This window comes from Salmo salar, chromosome ssa03 (assembly GCF_905237065.1).
Source record: "Salmo salar chromosome ssa03, Ssal_v3.1, whole genome shotgun sequence".
Lineage (NCBI taxonomy): Eukaryota > Metazoa > Chordata > Actinopteri > Salmoniformes > Salmonidae > Salmo > Salmo salar.
Window position 1 is genome coordinate 73,580,039 of NC_059444.1, and position 20,886 is coordinate 73,600,924.

A 20,886-nucleotide genomic window follows, 5' to 3' on the forward strand; every position below is an offset into this window, starting at 1 on the left:
ATTCCTACCAATCGTCCATACAAATACAATTCATACAAGAACATAAATTAGTTCAGAAAAATAGTATCACATTTTCATATGCAAAATTGAAAGTTGATTTATTAATACAGAAAACACAAATTATTGCAACCATTCTTTTAGTTATTGTAAATGCAAATCCTTCTCTCTCTTGGCTTCTGTCCCATGTGTTCCACTTTATTCACCGGATCTCCCCGTCATTCCGAAGTAGTAGATACTCCATCAGAGAGCTGGGGATGTCCAATCTACTGATAGCTGCGTCGATACCTTTTCCTAAGTGGCGGCGCAGAGCACAGCGGCACAGGTGCTGCAGGGAGCGGGGCTGGCTAGTCATCTGCCTCACAGAGTCAAAGAAACCCTGGTGCGTCTGGGGACAGAGAGATGGTGGGGGAAAGGGAAGAAGGACATTAGATGGTTCAGGCAGTGAAGGAGAGAGCTGAAAACAGAGGAAAGACAAACCTCATGTATCTCAAGAGGGATAGACTGCATCCATTCCTCACAGGAAGGGACAACAGCATAGCAGTTCAGCATTACCTCCAGAGTGGCAGGGGAGAGGAGGCAGAGTTTCAGCATCTATATGGAGGAAATCTGTGGGTTATTATTATCATGCCCTCCAAAATATATTGTCTACGTAGAATTGCAGGGAATTAGCTTTAAAAAAATTTCATTGCACCCCTAAATGAAATAAAATCAAGCTTTTGCTGGTGCACATATTTCATCCCAATAAAATATAATTAAATCGGCCCAAATGCAGCCTCCAACTGGCATTTTTACACCCAGCTTGGCCCAACTCACTTTTCCAATTGACCACCCTGACATACCAAGCTTTTACCGGCCTTGGCCCCGTGGTTTAGGAGGGAGCGTGCTACAGCCTCAGGATGCTGGTCTGGATAGTCCTCCACCACCTGCAGACAGGAGAATAAGTCTGTCTTATCTACCACTGACTGATTATGAAAATTATAAATATAATTAAATAACCTTACGTCCAAATGGATCTTACACTATGACCACAGAACTCTCCTTAGCAGCCCCCCCCCCCCATATGACCCACCCTTAATCCCACCTGTAACAGACAGTCCATGGGTGTGTATCCAGCACAGTTCTGCACATCTGCTTTGGCTCCATGTTGTAGTAAAATTTCTGCAATGCGTGGGCTGCAGTTACTACAGGCGTTGTGTAGAGGTGTGTGGTGTTTCCTGCCTGCAGTGCAGGGGTCAGCCCCAGCTCCCAGCAGCATCTGGACCACGCGGAGGTACCGCCCAGCCTCGGCAGGCCTCTCAGCCCCACCACAGGCTGCATTGAGGGGGGTCTCCCCCTCACGGTTCCTGGCTGACACATCAGCTCCATGGGACAGAAAGAGCTTCACATGCTCCTCCAGACCCCGACGAGCCACCACATGGAGGGGCATTAGCTTTGTTTCACTGGTCAACACATTGACCTCTGCCCCACCCGTAACCAGCAGCTCAGCACACCTGAAGAGAGTAGACACAACCTTATAATCTTATCGTTCATTAGCACCCGCATCAACAGACCCACCTGCCATATAACTTTTGAAACATTCCGCTATCTATAAATAATATAAATGATCACCAGGCATAGTGTCAGTATGGCTAAGAGCGCTGTAACTCACTGAAATGTCTGGGCTGTGTTGCAGAGGTGAAGGGGTGCACTGCCGTCTTCTGCCAGCAGGTCAGGGTCTGCTCCGTGGGATAGCAGCAGCTGGACACAGCTGTCATGGCCACCTATACAGGCATCATGCAGGGCTGTGCTGCCACCAGGGTCAGCATCCACCTCCGCCCCTCGAAACAGCAGCTCCTCCACACAGCCTGAGTGTCCCTTGCTGGCTGCCAGACGCAATGCAGATGTCTGCTTGATCTTGGAGCTCATGGTCCACATCCCTGTCAGAGGGACAGAGAGTATGTACATTATTTACCTAGCAGATGCTCATAGCCAGAGAGGCTTAGGAATGTTTAGAGGATAGAATAAAAAGAGAGTCGATGAGCAGTGATTGGGGAATGATTGGAAGATCTATAAGAAAGGCACAGATAGGTCTAACAAAAAGACAACAGTGAAGCATACAGTAAAAGTGAGTTTATATTCTCTGCGTTTGACACCTACCCAGCTCTGGAGCCCACACCATCTCCTCATGTACTGTTTCCATCAGTGCGTTGACCATGCAGGGGTCCTTTAACACAGTGTGCACTCCCTTCATGTCCCCACACATGAATGTGTTGTGGATTGTGGTGTCTCTGCATCGGGCCTCATAGACCCGGATCTCCTGGAGGCCCCGCTGCTGTCTGGGAGGGGGTCTGGAGGCCCGGGACACAGGTGGCCGGCTCATGGCCCTCCTGTGAGCCAATGCCTGCCGCTTATCCTCCCACTCCTGGAGCTCCTGATCCACTTTCAGAGAATGCAAGGCGGCTGAGTTGAAGGTAAATGTGTCCCTGGACATGACACCCAAAGCTGGAGCAGAATCTCAAGCAACCCACTGAGGTCTTTGAGCAACACATTTGAAACAGTTCCAATTTTAGTTGCTTACAGTGGACACAACATGACTCAGTGCAGCAAATTTGACTTAGACACTGACAAAAACCTACTGTTATGGCCAATACTAAACGAAAATCAAGTCAGAGACAACAGAGACGACAATTTATTTTGTCTCTGGTCTTTGAAGATTGCATTTACATAGTATCAATGTTGTGTGAATATAGAATTCTACTCACCTTGAACTTGTAACCGCTGTGAATTCAGAATGTTTTCATGTGAACTCAGGTAAGTTACTATACAAAATATAGTACATTTTCTGTTGTGGATAATGTAATTTGCTTTCGACTACTTCATGGCGTGTTTTACAGACACCTCCAATGTCCTTTCGCAAGAAATTGTTGCCCCAATACAAGTTTAGTGCCTGTTATAAATAGACGGGGAACTGCATTAACTGAGATAGTCAGCAGGTGGCGACAAGTGACGACCCATCTCGCGAACGTCACGTCACGCAACGTGAACATTGATTACGTAATTACGTTCTACTTGAACGTGGCGGTGCCAATTTCACAAAATTTCCCATTTACAACACCTTTCTTTGCTTGAAAAGTTATACCTTTCTTTACGGCAGCAAGTACTGGATGGCTGAATGAAATGACATCTACACTTTCGATTGATCTTATGTATCAATGTAAATAGACAGAAAAGACATTCGACACGAGATCGCATGACTGCTATGGTAAGAATCAGTCATGTTTGTTTGCTAGTTTTGGTCCCCTTGGTCGGTAGCTGCCACAAGTTTACAAATAAGAGAAGCTTCTAGCTAGCTTGGCACGTAGCTAACAGTGTTAGCCAGCCATCTAGTTGGCGAAATGTAATTTACATCTAGCACTTTCTTAGTTGACGAAGCTATATTTGAAGATGTCTCTCTTTTTCGACAGACTTGCAAGTGGAATGGATTATTTAACGTTGGGGAGGACTTCGATGATGAGGTGCTGCAAACTGATTTACACAGTCAGTGATTATCACCTGCTGATATGATAGTTATGACAGATTATAGCCCTCTGTATAAATTCTCAGATTGAAATCACAAGTAATGTAGAGTACTGTTGTGAAACTATTTAGTCTGAACACCTCTGCCTTTCTTTGAATATGAGTTATACAATTGTGTGTGTGTGTGTGTGTGTGTGTGTGTGTGTGTGTGTGTGTGTGTGTGTGTGTGTCTTAGGATCTCCTTGAGATGGACTGGTCTGCTCCATCAGTGTCTGCTAGCACAGTGTCCTCTGCAGCACAGTCCTGTTTCCTCCGTTCAACTGCAGCATCAACTCCTGCTGCCTCCTATGGCCAGAATAACTCACATCAACCATCCACAGAAGGCATACTTGCCCATAGGGGCCTGTCGAATGGCCCAGGGTCAGAGAATGCAACACCGAGCAGTGTAGGGCAGTCTGCTGCTTTGGGTTTGAGACATCTCTCTACATCTAAACCACTGCCCTCGTTCCCTCTTCCCCCTCTCCACCTTCCTACACTGAGTAGGGGACCGTGTACAGTTACCCAACAGAGCTCCTCACCAGCTCAACAGATGAAGTCAAACACAACAGGACAGCAAGAGGCCCCCTCGCCACAGGATGACTTTGATGATTGGGATGTTGACCTGGCAGACCTAGATGAAAGTGATCCACAGATGAGCACTTGGGCTCAGGTCCGAGAAACTGCTCCAGCTGCAGATCTAACCAAGCCCAGTGATGACTTTGTATCCCCAGCCAAAAGACTACGGCCCACAGCCTGTGGTGGTGCTCAAACAAGGCCCAATGTGGGTCTGAGAGGATTCAGTACCTCTAATCAAACTTCTGGTCTTCCCAGTAGTAATATACTCCACAGGTCCTCATTCCCTGGCCCCTTCGCCTCTCCCCGCCCTGATCCTAGTGCTACTTTCCTCCTAGCTCCACCCCAGAGCCCAGTGTTTCCTGGCCTCACCATGGCCTCCAGCCCCTTCCCCAGGCCTGTGACCCCCAGGCCAGTCAGAGGGCTTCCTTCCCAGGTACAGAGGCCCTGGGCTACACCTCTGGCTCAGGGACGCAGCCTTTTTGACCCCATCTCCCCAGCCCCCTCTAGTAGGTTTGGTGGACCCATGCCTTCCCCCAGTCTCACCCCCCGTTCCCTCCACACGCCCATCTTCACTAACCACTTGATTCAGCTGGTGTCCAACTCCAACAAGACCCCCCAGAGACCCAGTTCTGACCACATCCGGCCCAATACCCGCCGCTTCCCCGGGCCTGCAGGAATCCTACCACAACAGGTGTCTCTTTCTGCTTCTATCCCTACCTGCCTCTCTATCTGTTTATTTGTAGTCTAACTAATCTCAGCAGTCAGCAATGTGCTTGGTTGTGATAGTAAGCTACTGCGGGTTTCCATTCTCTCTCCTTAAAGCAGCTCCGTGGGCAGAGCCTGGATGACATTGTGGTGGCCATTCCTCAGACACCTGCACATGGGGCCGTGGCTCGACTGCCCAGTCAGGTACTATCACACTGATGTGTAGCCTATACATTTACAGAATGTATCATGTGTCATGATATTAATGAACCTTCTTATCCATTATTTATTATATCATGTTGCTTTATGAACATGTGTTGTGATGTGTCTGGGTTTGTGTGTGTAACAAAAAACTTGTCCAGGTTCCCAGCTCTCAGAATGAGGAAGAGGATTTCAGTGGAGGTCCGTGGGCAGCAATGAAGGCAGAGATGGGATTGGACGAAAGGAACTCCTCCTGTTTTCTGCACTCTTACAGCGTGGCCATGGTCCTCCGCAAGGTGACCAGCACATTTAGCGTTCTTCAATTTACACAGCCTACGGTAGCGTAAATGGCATGAAAGGTGACTGAAAGGCTAACCGTGTTCAGGCTGTGCGTGGCCATGTACCCTTCAACAATATGCAGAATTTAACATAGCATATTTAATGTTAGAAGCTTTAAATGCCATATCAACTGGTGCAAAAATGTAACACTTGCGTAACACCGTTTGCATAATTTGACTTCATGAGCATGTTTTTTTGCACCCAGGGCAGCCTCCCTGATAGAAGTTGATGGGGAGTTTTTCTCTATGTTAATGGCCCTTGTCTCTGTGGTGGCGGTCTATCAGTATAATCAGGACAAATGACAGGCCTGTTCCTGTGGTGTTAGTAGTTATTATCCCAATCATGATCACACATGAATCATCTTAATGGTTATTCTGTTGTTTTCCACAGTCTTAATGTGCCAGTGCTAATGGCAACTCTGCATGAGTAATTGAACTGTTTAATTAATTAAAGTTAATGATTGGCAGTTGTTTGAACTTGTTTTGTAGTGCTCTAATACGAAGGTCTCTGTCTCTCACTCATTCACTCACTCACTCACTCAGGCGGCCCTGAAACAGCTGGCGAAGAACAAGGTCCCCAACATGGCTGTGGTACTAAAGAGCATCCTCCACACACACGCTGATGCCAAGGCTGTGTTCAAGGATCCCACAGGTAAGGCCTACTGGTGGTAAGGTTGTGCTTGTAGGTAGAACTGGTCACACAGCCATTGTAGTGAGTGTGTGGCTGGCGGTTTGTGTGTACGCCACTGAGAATTCACCTGAATTCGCTTCACACACCATGTGATTCAGTAGAAGACATCTGGTTTGTTTCATTGCCCCTAGGGCCCTCTTTCCTCCATTTTTCTGTCTCTTTCTCTCATTTTCTTGCAGTTCCTCTCTCTTTCTCTGTGAGTACTGCTTGAACCTAGCAGGTCATCATGGCCTCAGGAGAGCCAGTGTGAGGACTCCTGAGCACATCTATTATAGTAGATACTTAACCTTAGTGTTGTGCTTATTAGTGATTCTATCATCATGGATCAGCGTCAAATGAACGGGTATTAGCTACACGCTGATCACCACGGACTACTAAGTCTCAGTCATCTGTGCATTTCCCTCCTGAAGTGTGTCCCATGGTGCTACCTGTCAACAGATTACCACCGGAGGGGGATGCACTGATTACTACACTAACTGTTGTCATTAGTAGGAATAATGTGATCAGTGTGCTCCATGTGGTATGAATCAATCACATGTATTTTATAAAGCCATTCTTACATCCACAGTGGTCACAGAGCGCTATACAGATACCCAGCCTAAAACCCTAAAAAGCAAGCAATGCAGAAGCACAGTGGCTAGGTGTGCTGTTTTGCTCTGACTGCACCGGTAGAGCACAGTAGTAATATGTGTGTGTGTGACTGACTGTAGGAGAGATGCAGGGCACAGTGCACCGGCGCCTCCTAGAGGACAGACTAGGGGAGCTCAAGACAGGGGCTGTACTGCTGCTCAAACAGGTAGGACTTCCACAGGCCACACACCTCACTATTTACTGGTGTTTCATTGCAAATCATTTGTTGGATTCTTCAAAATGATTGATGAGCCACTCACAATAAAATCTCAAAAACAAATTGTGTGTGTGTGTGTAAAGTTGATCATTTTTGCACTATGTTAGATGTAGACCCATAATTAGTTGTCTCTTCATGAAGGTGGGTGTGTTCTCTCCATCCCACCGTAACCACTACCTGAACGTGACACCCAACAACCTCCTGAGAATCTACCCTCCTGACGGCTCGACCCTGTCCTCCACACAGACCCAGCTGCTCCCACTCCACCTGGTGAGAGACCACTACCAAGGCCTGGAGGACATATTGTTATCCTAGGCTGTTGGGAGTTTGATCTAACAATGACAAATCATTGATGAGTAAAACTTGGTGTCTTGACAGATGTTTTGTATTTGTTTGTCTAACTCCACTGTTGAATGTAGGAGCCAATGTTGGAATCACCTGATCAGTCCTCCAGTGTCCCAGGAGTCCCTGTGTCTCAGATGGAGTTGTTCTATGATGATGATGATGACGAGGATGTTCGGGCCCCACTGGTCTCTGCAGACTCTGGAGCTGGCTCCTCTAGTGTTCCACAGGGCCCCCCTGCTGCACCACTGGACCTGTCCTGGGACGCAGGTGGGACTTGGATATGCATATGAGTGTATGTTCTTGGTAAACCAATCAGCAGCTCCACCCTGTGTGTTTGTTTGATTGAATTTGTCTCTGTGTGTTGTGCAGATGACCTTGATGAGCTTCTTGGGGAGTTGCCTGTTGAGTCCTACTGCCTCTGACACCTGCCCACCTACCCCTTACAGATAAGGTACCTTTGTACAGGGGAGATGTGGGACAACTAAACCGTCACTTACATGTGAATTTGAGTTTGGCGCATTCTGACTGCACGTTGGATGCCTTTCTACCTGATTCCCCCGGAGAATCTTGTCGCCTGAAGTGCTATCATTTTGTGTTTGGTGTGCTGTGACCATTAATCTTACCGGTATAAATTGCATGTCGGCTGTGTGGGGGGGGGAGAGGAGAGACTGTCCCTCCCGCGTCTCCCCAATTTGAATGAAGCTTCACTACCCCTACTGTTACGGGTACATCCCATAGACAGTCATCCCCCTGTTTGAAGACCTGCTGACTGATGTTTTGTATATTTTTTTACGTCACAGTGCAGACTCCTCTAAATCATAGCTAACTACTGTATGTGCACATAATGTCTTGTAAAACATGTATATATTAAAGACTGTTCAATAATACACTATACACAACTGAAATGGTCTCTGATTTTCTTGTCTCTCTAATTTGCGGTCTTTGGAGTGATTGAGAATTAAAATGCATGAGAATGTTCTTACTAATAGGAACAGTATATGGAAAATCAAACATTACAATTAAATGTCCATTTAAACCCTGGCTTGATTGATCTACACTTCTGGTTTAATTGCATCGTGGTGGTGTGCTGTAATTAGGCACCGGTGTTGCAAGATTTCATTGCAGAGGCAGAGTATCCTGCTGTTCATAGCCATTAATTGGAACTGCAAATCTTTTTTTCAATTTAAAGTTTTTAAACGGTTTTCTTGTCTTTCAGTCAACTAACACTATTTTAAACATTGATGGCGCTGATGAAACGTGGTGTGAACTAAAGTATCAGCCTGAAGTGAAGGACCTTCAACATTGTCTCCTGGAGCCTTCTGACTGTCAATCTGTACCATGCTATTCTATCTCCATTTCTGTCTTATTACTATCTCCTCTGTCTCTCCTATCCTCTGGCTATGATCTGTTCTGGTCCAGCCTGTTTACCATGCATTACAATTGTGTAGAGACTTTAGGGGAGGGATTTCCTGGGGTTTTAGTCTCTGTGGAGTTAAATCCTTCTTTCCTGCATGGCCAAATATATTCATCCAGCTCTGTCTGGTGGGTGCCCTGGGCGGCTGGGACAGTCACAGCCTGACAAATGGGGTCTTATCTGGGCTAAAACAGCAGGATGGGAGGCCCATGCCAAAACTTCACCACCACCAACCCCTCAGAGGCATCACTAAATATCCAGATCAGCCTTACTTTCTGTACTACCCCACCCACCCCTCCAAACTTCACTTGTAGACAGACTGACCTACAAATCATATCACCTTGCATCCTAATTAACTACTCAATATTGACCAGTCAGTCAACATTTTCCCATGATACATCACTGTTTTGATGCTCTCGAACACGACCATGGTCTTTTACCTGTGGAACTTTTGGTCATATATCCCATTTTCCTTACCTGAACATGTACTACCAGTAGGGGGCAGTGGCTCACCCCCCACTGCTGTGTTTTGCCTTACAGGCAGTGTCGGTGTGTCTGTAAGACTTATTAAAGTCTCAGCTGGTAAGATCTGAGCTGTTGGAGGGTAAACTCTACTGTCGTCTGCATGTTCCAATTATATATAGGTGTAACAAGGTGGGTCTAGCCGGCTCAGGTCCAGTGCTGTACCTTGTATTCCCATGCTGAAACCAGATGTGTGTATGCATACTGCCGTTCAAAAGTTTGGGGTCCCTTAGAAATGTCCTTGTTTTCCATGAAAACATACATGAAATGAGTTGCAAAATGAAGAGGAAATATAGTCAAGATATTGACAAGGTTATAAATATATATTTTTTTAAAATTTTTATAATAATTGTGTCCTTCCAACTTTGCTTTCGTCAAAGAATCCTCCATTTACAGAAATTACAGCCTTGCAAACCTTTGGCATTCTTGTTGTCAATTTGTTGAGGTAATCTTTAGAGATTTCACCCCGTGCTTCCTGAAGCACTTCCCACAAGTTGGATTGGCTTGATGGGCACTTCTTACGTACCATACGGTCAAGCTGCTCCCACAACAGCTCCATGGGGCTGAGATCCGGTGACTGTGCTGGCCGCTCCATTATAGACAGAATATCAGCTGACTGCTTCTTCCCTAAATAGTTATTGCATAGTTTGGAGCTGTGCTTTGGGTCATTATCCTGTTGGCATGGTGTTGGAAAATGGAGTGATAGCCTTCCTTCTTCAAGATCCCTTTTACTCTGTACAAATATCCCACTTTACCACCACCAAAGCACCCCCAGACCATCACATTGCCTCCACCGTGCTTGACAGATGGCGTCAAGCACTCCTCCAGCATCTTTACATTTTTTCTGCTTCTCACGAATGTTCTTCTTTGATCCGAACACCTCAAACTTAGAATTGTCTGGAAAAAAGTGTTATGGCCAATCTTCCTCTGTCCAGTGTCTGTGTTCTTTTGCCCATCTTATTCTTTTCTTTTAATTGGCCAGTCTGAAATATGGCTTTTTCTTTGCAACTCTGCCTAGAAGGCCAGCATCCCGGAGTCGCGTCTTCACTGTTGACGTTGGGACTGGTGTTTTGCGGGTACTATTTAAGGAGCTGCCAGTTGAGGACTTGTGAGGTGTCTGTTTGTCAAACTAGACACTCTAATGCACTTGTCCTCTTGCTCAGTTGTGCACCGGGGCCTCCCACTCCTCTTTCTATTCTGTTTAGAGCCAATTTGTGCTGTTCTGTGAAGGGAGTAGTATACAGCATTGTACGAGATCTTCAGTTTCTTGGCAATTTCTCGCATGTAAAATGTGAGGAAGGCAGATGTTTTACATGTCCCCAACCGATTGTTTTTTTGTTCATTTATTTGCGTTTAACTTATTTTTCTACTTATTTTGTACATAATGTCGCCACTAACGTCTCTTATAATCGAAAATAACTTCTAGACATCAGGACTGCGATTACTCACCACGGACTAGCAGAATCCTTTTTTTTCATTCACCAGTCTGACGAGCCTGACACGAAGGATATAGTGCTTCCTCGGGAACAGGCCCAGATCCCTGTGATTTGGGTGAAGAGGAGGTGGAGGAAAAGGGGCTGAAGGGCGGGCTGCCTTCTGAGAATTCGTAGGCGATCAAATAAACCACCACTTCCCTCCATTCTGCTAGCAAACGTGCAGTCTTTGGAGAATTAAATCGTTGACCTACGCAAAAGATTAAACAACCAACTGGACATTAAAAACGAATATCTTATGCTTCACGGAGTCGTGGCTGAACGACGACACTGTCAACATACAGCTGGCTGGTTATACGCTGTACCGGCAGGATAGAACAGTGGCATCTGGTAAGACAAGGGGCGGCGGACTATGTATTTTTGTAAATAACAGCTGGTGCACGATATCTAAGGAAGTCTCGAGCTATTGCTCGCCTGAGGTAGAGTATCTTATGATAAGCTGTAGACCACACTACCGTAGCTGTTTACATACCACCACAGTCAGAGGCTGGCACTAAGACAGCATTGAATGAGCTGTAATCCACCATAAGCAAACAGGAAAACGCTCACCCAGAGGCGGCGCTCCTAGTAGCCGGGGACATTAATGCAGGGAAACTTAAATCCGTTTTACCAAATTTCTATCAGCATGTTAAATGTGCAACCAGAGGAGAAAATAATTCTGGACCAGCTCTACTCCACACACAGGGACGCATACAAAGCTCTCCCTCGCCCTCCATTTGGCAAATCTGACCATAATTCTATCCTCCTGATTTCTGCTTACAACCAAAAATTAAAGCAGGAAGCACCGGTGACTAGATCAATTAAAAAGTGGTTAGATGAAGCACATGCTAAGCTACAGGACTGTTTTGCTAGCACAGACTGGAATATGTTCCGGGATTCCTCCGATGGCATTGAGGAGTGCACCACATCAGTCATTGGCTTCATCAATAAGTGCATCGATAACGTCGGCCCCACAGTGACCGTACATACATACCCAACCAGAAGCCATGGATTACAGGCAGCATCCGCACTGAGCTAAAGGCTAAAGCTGCTGCTTTCAAGGAGTGGGACTCTAACCTGGAAGCTTATAAGAAATCCCGCTATGCCCTCCGACAAACCATCAAACAGGCAAAGCTTCAATATGGGACTAAGATCGAATCGTACTACACCAGCTCTGGCGTTTGACAAATGTGGCAGGACTTGCAAACCATTACAAAGGGAAGCACAGGCGCGAGCTGCCCAGTGACACGAGCCTACCAGACGAGCTAAGCTACTTACGCTTGCTTTGAGGCAAATAACACTGAAACATGCATGGTAGCACCAGCTGTGTGATCATGCTCTCCGCAGCCGATGTGAGTAAGACCTTTAAAAAAGTCAACATTCACAAGGCCGCAGGGCCAGACGGATTACCAAGACGTGTACTGCGAGCATACGCTGAGCAACTAGCAAGTGTCTTCATTGACATTTCTAACCTCTCTCCCTGTCCGAGTCTGTAATACCAACATGTTTTAAGCAGACCAGCATAGTGCCTGTGCCCAAGAACATTAAGGTAACCTGCCTAAATGACTACCGACCCGTAGCACTCACGTCTGTAGCCATGAAGTTCTTTGAAAGTCTGGACATGGCTCACATCAACACCATTATCCCAGAAACCCTAGAGCCACTCCAATTTGCATACCGCCCCAACAGATCCACAGATGATGCAATCTCTATTGCACTCCACACTGCCCTTTCCAGCACCCATGTGAGAATGCTATTCATTGACTACAGCTCAGCGTTCAACACCATAGTGCTCTCAAAGCTCATCAACAAGCTAAGGACCCTGGGACTAAACACTCCCTCTGCAACTGGATCCTGGACTTCCTGACGGGCCGCCCCCAGGTGGTAAGGGTAGGTAACAACACATCCGCTACGCTGATCCTCAACCCAGGTGCCCCTCAGGGGTGCGTGCTCAGTCCCCTCCTGTACTCCCTGTTCACTCATGACTGCACGGCCAGGCATGACTCCAACACCATCATTAAATTTGCTGATGACACAACAGTGGTAGGCCTTATCACCGACAACGATGAGACAGCCTATAGAGAGGTCAGAGACCTGGCCGTGTGGTGCCAGGACAACAACCTCTCCCTCAACGTGATCAAGACAAAGGAGATGATTGTGCACTACAGGAAAAAGAGGACCGAGTACGCCCCCATTCTCATTGACGGGGCTGCAGTGGAGCAGGTTGAGAGCTTCACATTCCTTGGTGTCCACATCACCAACAAACTAACATGGTCCAAGCACACCAAGGCAGTCGTGAAGAGGGCATGACAAAACCTATTCCCCCTCAGGAGACTGAAAATATTTGGCATGGGTCCTCAGATCCTCCAAAAAAATAAAATGGCTACCCAGACTATTTGCATTGGCCCTCCCTCTCCCACTCTTTTACACCGCTGCTACTCTCTGTTGTTATCATCTATGCATATTTACTTTAATAGCTCTACCCACATGTACATATTACCTTGACTAACCGGTGCCCCCGCACATTGACTCTGTACCGGTACCCCCTGTATATACTCTCACTATTGTTATTTTACTGCTGCTCTTAATTACTTGTTACTTTTATTTCTTATTCTTGTCTGTATTTTTTTAAACTGCATTGTTGGTTAGGGGCTTGTAAGTAAGCATTTCACTGTAAGGTCTACACCTGTATTCGGCGCATGTGACTAATACAATTTGATTTGAATAGCCTTCATTTCTCAGAACAAGAATAGACTGCGAGTTTCAGAAGAAAGTTATTTGTTTCTGGCCATTTTGAGCCTGTAATCGAACCCACAAATGCTGATGCTCAAGATACTCAACTAGTCTAAAGAAGGCCAGTTTTATTGCTTCTTTAATCACGACAACAGTTTTCAGCTGTGCTAACATAATTGCAAATGTTTTTTTTAATGATCAATTAGCCTTTTAAAATTATAAACTTGGATTAGCTAACACAACGTGCCATTGGAACACAGGAGTGATGGTTGCTGATAATGGGTCTCTGTACGCCTATGTAGATATTCCATAAAAAATTGTCATTAACAACATTAACAATGTCTATACTGTATTTCTGATCAATATGATGCTATTTTAATGGACAAAAAATTAGCTTTTCTTTCAAAAACAAGGATATTTCTAAGTGACCCCAAACTTTTGAATGGTAGTGTATATACTGAACAAAAATATAAGCGCAACAATTAACGATTTTACTGAGTTACAGTTCATATAAGGAAATCAGTCAATTGAAATAATTTTGTTAGCCCCTAATCTATGGATTTCACATGACTGGGTAGGGGCACAGCCATGGGTGGGCCTGGGAGGGCGTAGGCCCACCCACTGGGGAACCAGATTCTGCCAATTATAATGGGTTTTTCCCACAAAAGGGCTTTACTGCAGACAGAAATACTCCTCAGTTTCATCAGCAAATGAATCTGCAGCTGAAGAAGCCGGATGTGGAGGTACTGTGCTGGCATGGTTTTTAGTGGCCTTTTATTGTCCCCAGCACAAGGTTCACCTGTGTAATGATCATGCTGTTTAATCAGCTTCTTGATATGCCATACCTGTCAGGTGGATGGATTATTTTGGCAAAGAAATGCTCACTAACAGGGATATTAACAAATTTGTGCACAAAATTTCAGAGAAATAAGCTTTTTGTGCATATGGAACATTTCTGGGTTCTTTTATCTAAGCTTATGTAATATGGGACCAACACTTCACATGTTGCGTTTTTTTGTTCAGTGCATTCGGAAAGTATTCAGACAGTCTTGTTCTAAAATGTGTTAAATTCTTTTTTCCCCCCGCATCAATCTACACACAATACCCCATAATGACAAAGTGTAAACAGGTTTTTAGAAATGTTTGCAAATTGAAACTGAAATACCTTATTTACATAAGTATTCAGACCCCTTGATGTTTCTACAACTTAATTGGAGTCCACTTGTGGCAAATTCAATTGATTGGACATGATTTGGAAAGGTACACACCTGTCTTTTATAAGATCCCACAGTTGACAGTGCATGTCAGAGCAAAACCAAGCCATGAGGTCAAAGGAATTGTCCGTTGAGCTCTGAGAAAGGATTGTGTCGAAGCACAGATCTGGGGAAGGGTACCAAAACATTTCTGCAGCATTGAAGGTCCCCAAGAACACAGTGACTTCATCATTCTTAAATGGAAGAAGTTTGGAACCACCAAGACAGGGAGGTGACCAAGAACCCGATTGTCACTCTGACAGAGCTCCAGAGTTCCTCTGTGGAGATGGGAGAACCTTCCAGAAGAACAACCATCAATGCAGCACTCGACCAATCAGGCCTTTATGGTAGAGTGGCCAGATGGAAGCCACTCCTCAGTAAAAGGCACATGACAGCACGCTTGGAGTTTGCCAAAAGACACCTAAAGACTCTCAAACCATGAGAAACAAGATTGAACTCTTTGGCCTGAATGCCAAGCATCACGTCTGGAGGAAACCTGGCACCATCCTTACGGTGAAGCATGATGGTGCATGCTGTCGGGATGTTTTTAAGTAGCAGGGACTGGGAGACTAGTCAGGTTTGAGGGAAAAATGAACGGAGAAAAGTAAAGAGAGATCCTTAATAAACGACCCTAAGCACGCAACCAAGACAATGCAGGAGTGGCTTCGGGACAAGTCTCTGAACGTCCTTGAGTGGCCCAGCCAAAGCCAGGACTCGAACCTGATCGAATATCTCTGGAGAGACCTGAAAATAGCTGTGCAGCGACACTCCCCATCCAACCTGAAAGAGCTTGAGAGGATCTGCAGAGAGAACGGGAGAAACTCCCCAAATACAGGTGTGCCAAGAAGACTTGAGGCTGTAATCGCTGCCAAAGGTGCTTCAACAAAGTACTAATGTGATATTTCAGATTTTACATTGTCATTATGTGGTATTGTGTGTAGATTGATGAGGGGAAAAAAACCTATTTAAACCATTTTAGAATAAGGCTGTAACATAACAAAATGTGGAAAAAGTCAAGGGGTCTGAATACTTTCTGAATGCACTGTGTATGTAATATATAGATATATCTCTATCTGTCATTGGCTGAAACATCCGCCCTTTAACTTCATCACCCCAACCCTGCTGTAGAATTGAACCAGTGCCACTCTCCTACTCCCTCACACTCCCCATGTTTAATACTCCCTAATTATCTTCTACTAAGAGCGTATTATTTTTCATAAGCCATTATGTTATGAAAGAGTAATTAACTTACTTGTTCAATCTCCACAAGCGTATCAGGGACTCTTTCATTAATTATTTGATAAAATATCAACACAATACTCTCCTCTGTGGTCGTTTTCTTTTCACTCGAACCCTGGGGTAGAGGAGGCCTTTTATCTCTGGTGGAAAAGGAAGTTAACTTTCTATAATTTGCAGGGTGACTCATCATGATTGTGATTCACATTAATAACATAACTCAGAGGTTTAGGGACTTATCCACTGCCTTCTGAGTGAAAATGGATGACAGAGTATTTCGCATTCCATGGCAGGTAGGGCTGAGAAGTGCCAGGGACATCCCGATACGATATATATTGCGATTCACACAATTCTCTCTATATATATATTGTGATTTGATATTGCGATTCGATGTTCTAAACATATTGCCACGTCTGCTGCAGAGAGATGAGAGAGCCATGAGAAAAGTGTTGATCAGTCATGGAATAAAAGTGCTGAAATCATGATGGCTCACTAATTAAAAAGAAGATGGAGAACAAGCTATAGGATGAAAAATACAGAAGTTTTAGCGCCGGTACAGCCGACTAGCCCTAGCTAATGCAACCTAGCAAATAAAGTAATACATTTTTTACATTACATTTTAGTCATTTAGCAGACGCTCTTATCCAGAGCGACTTACAGTAGTGAATGCATACATTTTTTTTTGTTGTATACATTGATACTTGGAGTGAAATGATAGTGTGATAGTAACTTTTTAATATATTTTCATCACTAAATTAGCAGGTTATGAACACCTTCAGGTAGATGTCAATGCTTTCCAGTGTGAGGAGTTAGACAGCTGCAAGAGGATGAAATGAATGCCATTATGCAGTGCAAATTTAACAATGCATACTGTAGGAAGACTACAATATCCTGGCTGAGTGGTTGGTTTTATGTAATTGCATTAGTATATGACTTTGGGTAAGGAAACTGCTGCTGCATCCTCTAGAATATCCCTTGTAGTTGGCTAAATGGAGAAAAATGAATCCACTCAAGATGGATAGCATTTGCTTTGTACAGAAAAGGTGGTAAAAATAAAGACATCTCCAACCCAGGAGACGGCTAATCCCTGTAAAACTATGCTCATTACTTCAATGGGAAAGGGGAGATTTGCTTAATTAAGTCGTTAAGGAGCCAGCAACCCCACAGCTGTTTGGGACCACTGCAAATTTCATTTGAGAGAAATGTGATTGACTGATACAGGGGAGGACTGGGACCAGAAATTGGCCTTGGCATTGTTAACACACAGGATCATTTTCTTTCTTGAGGCCCCCAGTATTAGCAAGAGAATGATAATTTTGCGCAGTTAAACAGGCCCACTGGGCTATATATGGACCAGCCCAACTGGCATTTGCCTGAAATTCCAGATGGCCAGTCCTCCACTGATATTTGTGTCAGTGTGTCAGGTTGTGTGTGTATCCCAAGTGCTCACAGACTTACATTTTTACACTGAACAAAAATATAAATGCAACATTCAATCATTTCAAATATTTTACTGAGTTTCAGTTCATATAAGGAAATCAGTCAATTTAAGTAAATAAATTAGGCCATTATCTATGGATTTCACATGACTGGGAATGCAGATATGCATCTGTTGGTCACAGATACCTTTAAAAAAAGGTAGGGGCGTGGATCAAAAAACCAGTCCGTGCCTGGTGTGACCATCATTTACCTCATGCAACGTGACATCTCCTTCACATAGAGTTGATCAGGTTGTTGATTGTGGCCTGTGGAATGTTGTCCCACTCCTCTTCAATGGCTCTGTGGAGTTTCTGGATATTGGTGTGAACTGGAACACGTCGTCGTACATGTTGATCCAGAGCACCCCACATATGCTCAATGGGTGACATGTCTGGTGAGTATGCAGGCTATGGAAGAACTGGGACATTTTCAGATTCCAATAATTGTGTACAGATCCTTGCGGCAAGAGGCCGTGCATTATCATGCTGAAACATGAGGTGATGGCGGTGGATGAATGGCAGCACGACAATGGGCCTCAGGATCTCATCACGTCAAATTGCCATCGATAAAATGCAATTGTGTTCCTTGTCCATAGCTTATGCCTACCCATACCATAACCCCACCGCCACCATGCTGCACTCTGTTCACAACACTGACATCAGCAAACTGCTCGCCCACATGTCTGCCATCTGCCCGGTACAGTTAACCGGGATTCATCTGTGTAGAGCACACTTCTCCAGCGTGCCAGTGGCCATCGAAGGCGAGCATTTGCCCACTGAAGTCGGTTAAACTGCAGTTAGGTCAAGAACCTGGTGAGGACGACGAGCACGCAGATGAGCTTCCCTGAGACGGTTTCTGACAGTTTGTGCAGAAGTTCTTCAGTTGTGCAAACCCACAGTTTCATCAGCTGGAACACTGCTGCGGGGACTTGCTTCCATTCAGCCACAACAGCATTAGAGAGGTCGGGAACTGATGTTGGGCGATTAGGCCTGGCTCGCAGTCGGAGTTCCAATTCATCCCAAAGCTGTTCGATGGGGTTGAGGTCAGGGCTCTGTGCAGGCTAGTCAAGTTCTTCCACACCGATGTCGACAAACCGTTTTGCTTTATGCACGGGGGAATTGTCATGCTGAAACAGGATATGGCCTTCCCCAAACTGTTGCCACAAAGTTGGAAGCACAGAATTGTCATTGTATGCTGTAGCGTTAAGCTTTCCCTTCACTGGAACTAAGGGGCCTAGCCCGAACCATGAAAAACAGCCCCAGACCATTATTCCTCATCCACCAAACTTTACAGTTGGCACTTTGTAGTAGTGTTGTCCTTCCATCCGACAAACCCAGATTCGTGTTTTGGACTGCCAGATGGTGAAGCGTTATTCATCACTCCAGAGTCAAATTGTGGTGAGCTTTACACCACTCCAGCCGACGCTTGGCATGTGTATGGTGATCTTAGGCTTATGTGCGGCTGCTCGGCAATGGAAACCCATTTCATGAACAGTTATTGTGCTGATGTTGCTTCCAGAGACAGTTTGGAGCTCGGTAGTGAGTGTTGCAACCGATGACAGACGATTTTTATGCGCTTCAGCACTCGGCGGTCTTGTTCTTTGAGGTTGTGTGGTCTATCACTTTGCAGCTGAGCCGTTGTTGCTCCGTTTCCACTTCACAATAACAGCACTTACAGTTGACAGGGGCAGCTCTAGCAGGGCAGAAATGTGATGAACGGACTTGTTGGAAAGGTAGCGTCCTATGACGGTGCCACGTTGAAAGTCACTGAACTCTTCAGTAAGGCCATTCTACTGCCAATGTTTGTCTATGGAGATTCAATGGCTGTGTGCTCGATTTTATACACCTTTCAACAACGGTGTGGCTGAAATAGCCGAATCCACTCATTTGAAGGGGTGTCCACATACCTTTGTATATATAGTGCATCATCACTTGACTCTAAGTTTACTTCGATATGATAGTTATTCTATCAATATTTGCTCATAAAGGCGCTTCCACCGACATTATTCGCATAATTAATTTTACCGACACAAAAAGATCCCAACATGAACGAACATTGTCTGTTGGCATTTCTAAAATTGTACTGGAATGTCATGTTTCCATCAAATGTCAGGTAATTCATCCGCATGAAATGGGTGGATGGAAACGTGGTTACTGACACAGACCCCACAAGGGGTGATGGGACTCACTTTATGCTCCACGCAAGGACCGATCATCAAAGCACTAGCGCAAAGGTAGGTCAATGTTCCAGGTATCTGTAGCGAATAGGCATAAAAAGTCCTAGCGGTAGAATGAATCACACAGGCATGCAAGTTGTGTTGTTCAAGGATGCTCTGTTCAGGCAAAGATTATGACTACAGTAACTGCCTCTGTCATTTTTGGTTCAGGTGTGTAAACACATCATTTGCCACAAGCCAAACCGCTTTCGCTGCATAGGCCTACAGAGCTTGAGCCGACATATCTACTTTACATGTCTCAACCGTGGTGGTCCCACAGTTGACGATGAATGTATATAAAAATAATTATGTTGGGTTTAAAAAGAAAGAGGGATGCAAAATTTTGTCTCAATAGGGAAAGAGTTAAGAGCTGGAAGGAATTTGCAAAAAGCACACCACAATCACAACTTTTTGGTAAGTCTCTATAGATGTTAATTTGGATAAAACGCCTTCGGCTTTTATTAGTATATAATATGCTAAGTGGGTCTCTAATATCTCTGTCTAAATGACTGCTGCCTCATTGCCAGATTTACAAACCAAATCTAGTCAACCTAGGCTAATTCAGGCCTGGGGTGGTCTACTGCTGCCTCATTCCCAGATTTACAAACCAAATCTAGTCAACCTAGGCTAATTCAGGCCTGGGGTGGTCTACTGCTGCCTCATTCCCAGATTTACAAACCAAATCTAGTCAACCTAGGCTAATTCAGGCCTGGGGTGGTCTACTGCTGCCTCATTCCCAGATTTACAAACCAAATCGAGTCAACCTAGGCTAATTCAGGCCTGGGGTGGTCTACAGGCAAGTCCTAATTTTTCTGTTTAGAAATGAAGAGCAAAAGTCTGGCCTACAGCCAATGGATATCTAAATTGCCTACCCATTGGTCAAAATTAGCTCTGGTGCCAACTACATTGTTCACAAACAATGCTGCTGCTGTAGCATTCAGGGGTTGGCCAGTTTTGCCATGCTCTCTCACATTTTATAGCCTAGCCTATGTTTAAACAGACTATTGATTTCTAGATAAAGATAATTGAATGCTTCCTTGTCCACCCATATAGTGATCATGTAAGCAGTAGGCTAGTTAGTTTAGTGGGAGGGCAACAGGAAAATTGAGGTATTAAAACTGTGAATGTAACATTGCATTCTGGGGCCCTAAGCAAGATTTGGTTGGGACCCCAACGCAAAACATTGCAGTGGCGGTGGAGACGGTGGAGAGAGAAATGTATGTTTTAAAGTACATTTCCTGCAATTCTACACATTTTGCCATGAGGTCTAGAGTAAATGTTGCCGTTTTAATGCAAGTTTTCTGCAGTCCTACACATTTTGCCAT

At 45.0% G+C, this 20,886-nt stretch overlaps 2 protein-coding genes across 9 annotated transcripts; one reads left to right on the top strand and one right to left on the bottom strand.

Moving 5' to 3' along the window:
- Positions 1-81: 81 nt before the first annotated feature.
- LOC106601655 (ankyrin repeat and SOCS box protein 16) lies at positions 82-2,986 on the bottom strand. Of its 5 annotated transcripts, none has more exons than XM_014194004.2 (7): positions 2,742-2,986; positions 2,137-2,513; positions 1,649-1,916; positions 1,082-1,490; positions 840-923; positions 553-591; positions 82-385 (listed from the first exon to the last, which is right to left on the bottom strand). In XM_014194004.2, exons 2-7 carry the CDS (start codon positions 2,468-2,470, stop codon positions 200-202), a joined length of 1,320 nt encoding a protein of 439 aa, XP_014049479.1. In that variant the 5' UTR covers positions 2,471-2,513; positions 2,742-2,986; the 3' UTR covers positions 82-199. The 5 variants fall into 5 exon arrangements, with proteins under 5 accessions (XP_014049479.1, XP_014049478.1, XP_014049481.1 ...); XM_014194003.2 differs by having other exon boundaries at positions 478-591; positions 2,742-2,984; XM_014194006.2 differs by having other exon boundaries at positions 478-591; positions 2,137-2,410; positions 2,742-2,931.
- A 58-nt stretch (positions 2,987-3,044) lies between these two features.
- On the top strand, positions 3,045-8,142 carry hrob (homologous recombination factor with OB-fold). Of its 4 annotated transcripts, none has more exons than XM_045715386.1 (10): positions 3,047-3,241; positions 3,444-3,494; positions 3,731-4,801; positions 4,936-5,019; positions 5,178-5,312; positions 5,898-6,006; positions 6,756-6,841; positions 7,034-7,162; positions 7,312-7,504; positions 7,607-8,142. In XM_045715386.1, exons 1-10 carry the CDS (start codon positions 3,230-3,232, stop codon positions 7,657-7,659), a joined length of 1,923 nt encoding a protein of 640 aa, XP_045571342.1. In that variant the 5' UTR covers positions 3,047-3,229; the 3' UTR covers positions 7,660-8,142. The 4 variants fall into 4 exon arrangements, 3 of the variants coding, with proteins under 3 accessions (XP_045571342.1, XP_045571341.1, XP_045571343.1); XM_045715385.1 differs by having other exon boundaries at positions 3,048-3,241; positions 4,933-5,019; XM_045715387.1 differs by having other exon boundaries at positions 3,067-3,241; positions 3,444-3,516; positions 4,933-5,019.
- The last annotated feature ends 12,744 nt before the right edge of the window (positions 8,143-20,886 follow it).

What these genes read in the sequence shown, in the direction of transcription:
- hrob (XM_045715385.1), top strand. An exon ending in TGGCTCGACTGCCCAGTCAG is followed by an intron (nt 5,020 to 5,177) that starts GTACTATCACAC and finishes AAACTTGTCCAG; the next exon opens with GTTCCCAGCTCTCAGAATGA. An exon ending in TGGCCATGGTCCTCCGCAAG is followed by an intron (nt 5,313 to 5,897) that starts GTGACCAGCACA and finishes TCACTCACTCAG; the next exon opens with GCGGCCCTGAAACAGCTGGC.
- LOC106601655 (XM_014194003.2), bottom strand. Translation starts at nt 2,470, where the DNA reads ATGTCCAGGGACACATTTACCTTCAACTCAGCCGCCTTGCATTCTCTG. An exon ending in CCATGGACTGTCTGTTACAG is followed by an intron (nt 924 to 1,081) that starts GTGGGATTAAGG and finishes TCCTGTCTGCAG; the next exon opens with GTGGTGGAGGACTATCCAGA. An exon ending in TCCCTCTTGAGATACATGAG is followed by an intron (nt 386 to 477) that starts GTTTGTCTTTCC and finishes CTCTGTCCCCAG; the next exon opens with ACGCACCAGGGTTTCTTTGA.